Genomic DNA, 8,213 nt, shown 5'->3' with positions numbered 1-8,213 from the left:
TTGAACCGAGATTAAAGTTGATCTGCGTTGGTGGAAACGGACCTTAACCGATCAGAAAACAGGATTCCGATGGATTTTGCTTCGTATCATCGGAATCCAGTTTTCTGATTGGTTGCAGAGCGACGTATGACGCAAATCGGATGCAGTGTGAATCCAGCATTACGCAGGTTACGCCGCATGTGACGGCACCCTAAGGCTTGTTCTTTTTGGTTTGCATCGTACGACGCTCTGCAACCAATCAGAAAACAGCATTCCGATGGGTTGTGCTTCTTATCATCGGAATTTTGTTTTCTGATTGGTTGAAGAGCGTCGTACGACGAAAATCAGATACAGTGTGAATCCAGCATAAGTGCTCTTTGGGTTAATTTGGAGTAATGCTAGATTCACACTGTATCCGATGTGCGTCGTACGACGTAAATCGGATACAGTGTGAATCCAGCATTAGGCCTCTAGGGCTGCGTTCGGAAACATCACCCGAGTGCCCCCGCGTATTTTATCCTTGTTGTTCACTCATTGTTAAACAAGGATAAGATGATACACTGAGACACCAGAGTGATGTTTGCGAACGCAGTCTAGGCAGCCCATGCAGTGCCGGCCTTTGACTATATAGCGGGGAGCACAGGCTTTTCCGTAACGCATAATGCATAAGGCATAAGGGAATAAACCAATCAGATTCCTTCATTTCTATCCCCACTACTCGTTCTGCGAGGATTCTTTTTTTTTTAGAAATTTTGACGCAAGTGGTAAAAAACAAATGTCTTCTCCAAATGCGACTACCGTAGTTGGATAATCTTTACAGATTGTATCTAAATTCAGAGCAATATATACTCAAAGAGCTTAGAAAAAAGTAAAAGAGTTCCATAAATTTTTTTACTTTCTCAGTCACCATTACTGTTTATAGCATTGTCTCCATCTCTTATAGCACTAAAGAATTGGATCATATCTCCACAAGCTTCTGTATTTATAAGATTTTTACTTTTTCTAAACATTCTAGATGAAAAATTTTTTGTTTAATATATACACATATATACAGGGTGTTCGATAATGACCACATAATCTGTCAGGTAGGTAAAATGGATTAAACTGAATTAAAAAGTTTTCATTTTGTAATTTTCGCAATTTTTTAAAATTACTTATAATTAATTATTACGAAAATACATAAATTAAAATATGTCAAATTATTTACATATGTGAAATCAGTTGCAATCTACATATTTTTTAACATAACACCAATATTGGACAAAGCAAAAATATAGTACCAGTATCCACTATGACAGATGTTTGTGTTATTATTTGTGTTGAGCTATTCATCAATCCATTTTGGCTTTATTATTGTTTATATAGAATGTTAACGTTAACATTTGAACTAGCAGTACCACATATATTCTCACACTCTTGTATATATTAATTTTCAATAAGTGGAGAATGTGCCGTAAGGATTACTGTAATGTCATAATCTAAGATACATTTATTCTAGCAATTAGATGTAGGATTAGAATGGAACATGTAATCAATTTATGACAACTTAACATAATGGTATCGACTATGTACTTTATATACTGAGGAGGACTCAAACCAGGAGTCGAAACATTTATACATATGTGTTAAACCTCATCTATACAATAAAATATTTCATACACATCAACACCTAGTGTCGGCTCGTTACAGGCATTTCATTTGTTACAAAGATTTATTCTTCTGAGTCTTATTAATAATATTAATTGAGAACTTGACTAATTTGAATAAGTGAAATTTTATTCAAATTAATGACTTTTTTATTGAAAATTACTAGACTAAATGAAAAATCCTCACAAATCGTATGAAAAATGGATTCCAGTCCAATTAATTGAAATATCCTGAGTATATCATGGACTACAAAATTTCAACCAATTCGATTGAATCCTATTTTCTGTAAGATTAGTGTGGGATCCTTTGTATTGACTATTTAGTTTATTAGTTTACTTATTTATTTTTTAAATAAATATTTTCAATGAAAATAATATTCAATGCTAGTGGATGAGTGTCATACTAGATGGACAAGGCTAAGGGAGCGTTATTCGCGAGAGAAGAAACAAAAACAAGAAGAAACGACAACCGGAAGCGGAGTTTCAAAGCGAAAGACCTTCGAATTTTTCGATAACATGCACTTCTTGGATCCTTTCGTCAAAAAGAGAAGGTATAGTAGAGAGTGGAGGTATTCCGTCTGTTTCTAGCGGCATTGCTTATGTTTCTGAACAGCATATATTGAATATTTGAGGATCATGCAGGTTCTTCTAAGAAGCAGTCATACTTGAATAATGTAGTTTTAAGCATGCAAAGAGAAAGATATTGCTTACTAATGTAAATTTCCATATTACATTAAGATTGCAATTTCCTGCAAAAATTGAGTGGGGGATGGTATTGGTTTAGGATATATGATAAATTAAAGTTTCATAATAAAGTCGCTTTGTGTGAAAGTCGCGCGTCCCTTTGTAGGGAGGAGGAAAAGTGAGAGTCGTTTCGTGTGGAAGTCGTGCGTTCTTAAAGTAGGGAAGGAGGTGGGATGGAAGTCGCTTCAAGTCTTTGTTTACATTTTTTAAGAGATTAGTGCGGTATATACAAACTTCACTACTTCGCATTATACCCCTTACACCAATATCTTCTACATATTATAGAACTTCAATTTACTATGTCTCCTAAACCAATGCCACCTCCCATAATTTTAATTATAGCAGGAAATCAGTCAGGACACTCCTCTAGAACATATCTAAAAGACATTTAAATCAGTGAAGTGTCGCCTAAAATGCATATTTACCCTTCATTCTTCTGAAAACTTTATGTGAGGAGCAATCTCTCACATCAATAAGCAATCTCTTCATATTGTTTTTCTTTCAGGACGATGACAAACGTACAAAGAAGAAATGTGTCTCCATCAGCAAGATACTGCAATCTTAAAAAGTTAATAACATTTGCTAATTTTTAATTTCAATATAACATTGAAAATATTAGTTTGCGATCAAAAATAAAATTTCTTTTTTTTAGAAACTTTGGCGCAAAAAATGAAAAAAATAATTTATTGCAGAATTCCTCAAACGTGCAAATAAGTACGCCTCCGTCAACAGGATACAGTCTTGAACAGTTTGTAACATTTACAATCTAGGTCTGCATTCCAAAACGTCCTCTTCGAGGAAAATTTAACTCGAAATATATAGTACGTGTAACGTTTATTATAAAATATCAAGTAAAATTTTCCTTGGACAGGACATTTTGAAATGTAGTCTTAATACAAAATGCATATGTGTTTGCAAATGAATAATAAAATTCTTTTTTTAGAAACTTTGGCGCAAGCGGTGAAAAAGAAAACCTGTCTCCTGCGAACGTGACTACCTCAATTAGACAGGTTTCAATAGATTGCAATCCAAATTCACGGCAAAATATATTTAAAGAGGCTAGATTCGACTCAGACAGTAATGAAGTAGTTCCACGAACTTTTTCGCCTTCGCTATCATCATCACTCTCTAAAACACCGTCTCCATCTCCTGTAGTATCTATTGAAAAACAAACAGAGTCAGTATCTCCGAAAGAGTTTTTATTTGTAAAATATTTATTTTTTATAAACTTAATTGCATGAAAATTTTTTTGTTTAATACCCATACATACATACACACATATAGGGTGATTCATTTTAATCTTAACAATAAAATCTTAAGAAATGTGCAATTTACTAAAAAAATTCTAAATTATAGCAGTGCGGTACAGAGGGGGACATAAAATAGTGACGCCCTTCTCTATACCATACAACTTTTATTTGGAATGTTTTTTTTTAGTAAAATTCCATATTTTCGAAATATTTGCCAGTTTAGATAAAAATGAGTCCCCTGTATATGTATGTATATATTTCTTTAAAAATGTGATTTTATGAATGTTGCGTATATACATATATTCGTAAAGTATTCATATTTTCTTGAAAATTCATTTATTTCATTGTAGTTCATCTAACATCCGTTCATCTGATTTTGAGAGAAAAAACGCCTCCGATTTTGAGAAACAAAATTTGAGTACATTGCGGATAAAACCAAAAGGAAAGTCTGAACAGGATCTTCTACAGAATACAATTTGTAAAGTTACCTCTTTACTCGAGAACAAATACTCTACAACTTCATCGACGCTATCTATCAACTCGGAAGTACAAGAAGATTTGACTTTTTGTCAGCTTATACTATCTTTACTTAAAAATTTACCCCAATCTGAAAAAACAGAAAAAAAGAAGCAAATATTGCGAATTATATATGATCTGTAAAAGTATGATCAAACTCCTACTGTTCAACAACTAATATTTTTAAAAGTATCAATCAGCTGGTGATCTTTCAGTCAAATCCAGGTTCATTTTTTTTGGATTCTCCATTTTGCAGATTTTTTGTTTTTTTTTAGGAATGAAGGATACAGTGCAATTATTTAACCTAATTCAAAGTTTTGTGCATTTTTCTGTCTGTGATTTTATTTTTAACATTCAACAATGTTGATAAGAAACAAAGTTTTGTTGAAAAATGAATTATTTAAGTTAATATTGCAGTAAAAAATGACTTAATATATATTTGATATAACTTAATCTTTTAAGTTTTTAAGTAAATTTGTTACAGTAAAATTACTATATATATATATAATACATACTTTACGTGATATGACATATGATCTAAAAGACTAATATTATATGTATTAATAATATACAGAAGAGAGCGATAGGGATAATGATAAATAAATGGCTGTTTCTCTAAATCGTTGGATTTTATTTCAAAGTTACCTATCAGAAAATTAAGCACGATTTACAATACAATTAATATACACACAATTTAATTTCGAAGGTGGTTTTACAATAAATCAAGTTAGCATAAAAATGTCTAATTTTTTAATATAATGAAATGCCAAATTTAACGCAAAATTCTAGAGTAGGTTATCTATGAGATAAGAAAGAAAAAATGTTGAAAATATAATTGAATAACACGTTCGTATAATTATATTACATTTAAAATATGTTATTATTGGGGATCATCACAATGCTGTCCTCTTCTAACATATTCATATTGCCAAAAAACTTCCCCAGGTCGTGAAATAAAATAATCAGCTAGCTTGTCGCGTTGCTTATATGCAATTGAAGTTGCATGATGCATTGATGAGGGAGGTATATTTCTGAGGACATTTTCAGTTTCTCGCCGCCAATGACCAGGAATTATATTACCAGCCTCATCTTCAGAGTCTATGAAATTAGGAGGACAATATATTCTAGACTCCGATTGTATAAAATTCTCTTCAGACTTAATAAAATTGTGCAGACAAATAGTTGCCATAACTGTTGTGTCTACATATTTAGGATGCATATGAATGGGTTTCCTATAGATCCTCCATCGACTAGATAAAATACCAAAAGTATTTTCTATTATACGTCTTGCTCTGGACAGTCTAAAAATCAATAAAATGCACAAGATTAAAATAATTTGTCGTGATCAAATATGATTTTATGATAGCAACTACTACTGCTACTTCTATTATTACGGCTTGGCTCTTTCACGATGCCAGAAATGAGCAATGAATTACTTGCTACGTAGTTTTATTTTTAGTTTTCCTTTAAAAAAATAATTTCTTAATCTTGGAACCTCTAAAATATGATGGCAAATTGAGATATCTATCCGATACATTACATAAAAGTGTAAAATAATGTTTGAAATAATCAATCTCGTATATTATTTCCTCCTCCTATCGTCGCGGGAGCCAAGCCTTACTATTACTGTATTATAAATTATATCACTACCTTTGTTAATACTACTAATACTACTCTACTGCTAATAATAATAATGAATACTTAACTACTTACCTGTAATTAAATATTTTCTTTCTTTCATTGAGTAATCTTCCAGAATAAGGTCGCATCATAAAACGACTAATTGGGAAACCACTATCCCCAATAAAAAAGCATGGTAACTGAATATCGCTTTCAGGAAGATTAGCAATGCCTTCGGGAAGATTTAATGTTCCATCTACTAATGTTGAATAAATATCAGAAGAGGTAAAAATACCACCATCACTGTTACCGCCATAAGAGCCTATGTCGATCAGTGTAAACATGTATTTGTAATCACATGCTGCCATTAACACAATGCTAACAGTTTTCTTATAGTTGAAAAATAAGCTCCCAGAATTTGGCGGAGCTTGTATTTCAACATGTTTCCCATCAAATGCCCCAACACAATTAGGAAAATTCCAGTTTTCCCAAAATCCAGTACAAATATTTGTCCATTCTTCTGTTGTTGGTAAACGAAGATAAATCGGTTGTAATACGTTTACTATAATAGAACAAGTTTCGTGTATTATTTTTCGGACAGTTGATTCTCCACATCTATAAGCTAGTGCAATGGATAGTATTTGATCTCCAGTGGCCAAATATCTTTAACAAAAGTATTTTAGAAAAACACAAAGTATAATCATGAATAAATATTGCTTTACATACGTGATGTGGATAAAAAATTCGGGCATTTTTTTCTGTTGGTAATAAAATGTTTACGGGTAATAAAATGTCTAATAAACACATTCAGTATAATTTTGATCAATAACGATTACACATGCAGTTTTTTGTATCAATAATTATGAGAGTATCTTTTTGCACAGTACGTGTAATGAAATTATTCGGAATGGAGTCCGATCGAAATTATTCAATTATTCCTTAGATTTCTATTGCGTTTTCTAGGGAGAATAGAATAATTTCGATTAGAATCCATTGCAACTTTCACAATAGGTGTTTTGAAAATAAAATTTATGAAACTCGGGAAGAATATGCTAGAAATTCATAAAATGCTACAGATAGTCTATGAATGTCTGGCCCATTCTCTCCAAGTTTCATAAGAAATTTCATTCTTTGTTCAAAACGTACTTCATTCTGATGGTTAAGAAAAAACTATTCTTGCAATTATTGACACAAAAAACTGCATACGGAATCATTAAGGACCAAAATTGTATTGAAAGTATTCGTTAACCTTTAGATTTTCCTAATAACCTTTAGTATTCGTTAACCTTTAGATTTTCTATGATATGTTATGTCACCATAGAAACCAAGTGTTACTACGTATTTAAAAAAAAATCAGTGCACACTTTATTCAAATCACATATGTGCATTTTATTCTTCAATTATATAAAACAAAAGCAATAAATACCTTAGAGTCATAGCCAACCGTTGTTCTGGACTAAATGCACGTTTGCTTAATTTAGTTAAAAAAGGACTTGTCATCTTTAATAGAAGATTAAAAATTTCCTTTTTCATCCTTACATATCGATAAAATATATCAGGATCGTCATATTTCAATTCCTGGAAGAGGTGCTGAAAATCCCCATATACAGGTCGCGCAACATTAATAGGTCTTACCCACCACCTTCGATGTAACCATCTTTTGCTTCTCTCTCTTCTTTGTAATAAGGACAATAAACATAATAATTGCAAAACTGACAAAAGAAATATGTCTTCATCGTCCATATTTGTGGAAATTCATGTGATGTCCAAGTATGTACAAGTTTAAAATATGTATACCTAAAAATACAAAAATATATAAACAATAATAAAGCCAAAATGGATTGATGAATAGCTCAACACAAATAATAACACAAACATCTGTCATAGTGGATACTGGTACTATATTTTTGCTTTGTCCAATATTGGTGTTATGTTAAAAAATATGTAGATTGCAACTGATTTCACATATGTAAATAATTTGACATATTTTAATTTATGTATTTTCGTAATAATTAATTATAAGTAATTTTAAAAAATTGCGAAAATTACAAAATGAAAACTTTTTAATTCAGTTTAATCCATTTTACCTACCTGACAGATTATGTGGTCATTATCGAACACCCTGTATATATGTGTATATATTAAACAAAAAATTTTTCATCTAGAATGTTTAGAAAAAGTAAAAATCTTATAAATACAGAAGCTTGTGGAGATATGATCCAATTCTTTAGTGCTATAAGAGATGGAGACAATGCTATAAACAGTAATGGTGACTGAGAAAGTAAAAAAATTTATGGAACTCTTTTACTTTTTTCTAAGCTCTTTGAGTATATATTGCTCTGAATTTAGATACAATCTGTAAAGATTATCCAACTACGGTAGTCGCATTTGGAGAAGACATTTGTTTTTTACCACTTGCGTCAAAATTTCTAAAAAAAAAAGAAGTATTGTAAGTGAT

At 31.3% G+C, this 8,213-nt stretch overlaps 2 protein-coding genes across 2 annotated transcripts; one reads left to right on the top strand and one right to left on the bottom strand.

Annotated features, from left to right (window-relative positions):
- Nucleotides 1-2,006: 2,006 nt before the first annotated feature.
- LOC108769865 (uncharacterized) lies at nt 2,007-4,306 on the top strand. The gene is made up of 5 exons (XM_018521084.1): nt 2,007-2,176; nt 2,875-2,937; nt 3,022-3,117; nt 3,313-3,546; nt 3,970-4,306. Exons 1-5 carry the CDS (start codon nt 2,007-2,009, stop codon nt 4,277-4,279), a joined length of 873 nt encoding a protein of 290 aa, XP_018376586.1. The 3' UTR covers nt 4,280-4,306.
- A 678-nt stretch (nt 4,307-4,984) lies between these two features.
- Nucleotides 4,985-8,207, bottom strand: LOC108769870 (uncharacterized). The gene is made up of 4 exons (XM_018521090.1): nt 7,847-8,207; nt 7,182-7,552; nt 5,849-6,418; nt 4,985-5,436 (listed from the first exon to the last, which is right to left on the bottom strand). Exons 2-4 carry the CDS (start codon nt 7,496-7,498, stop codon nt 5,016-5,018), a joined length of 1,308 nt encoding a protein of 435 aa, XP_018376592.1. The 5' UTR covers nt 7,499-7,552; nt 7,847-8,207; the 3' UTR covers nt 4,985-5,015.
- Between the last annotated feature and the right edge of the window lie 6 nt (nt 8,208-8,213).

This window comes from Trachymyrmex cornetzi, unplaced genomic scaffold, assembly GCF_001594075.2.
Source record: "Trachymyrmex cornetzi isolate Tcor2-1 unplaced genomic scaffold, Tcor1.1 scaffold961, whole genome shotgun sequence".
Classification (NCBI taxonomy): domain Eukaryota; kingdom Metazoa; phylum Arthropoda; class Insecta; order Hymenoptera; family Formicidae; genus Trachymyrmex; species Trachymyrmex cornetzi.
The sequence above is the reverse complement of the archived record's forward strand: the minus strand, read 5'-3'. Positions and strand labels throughout refer to the sequence as shown.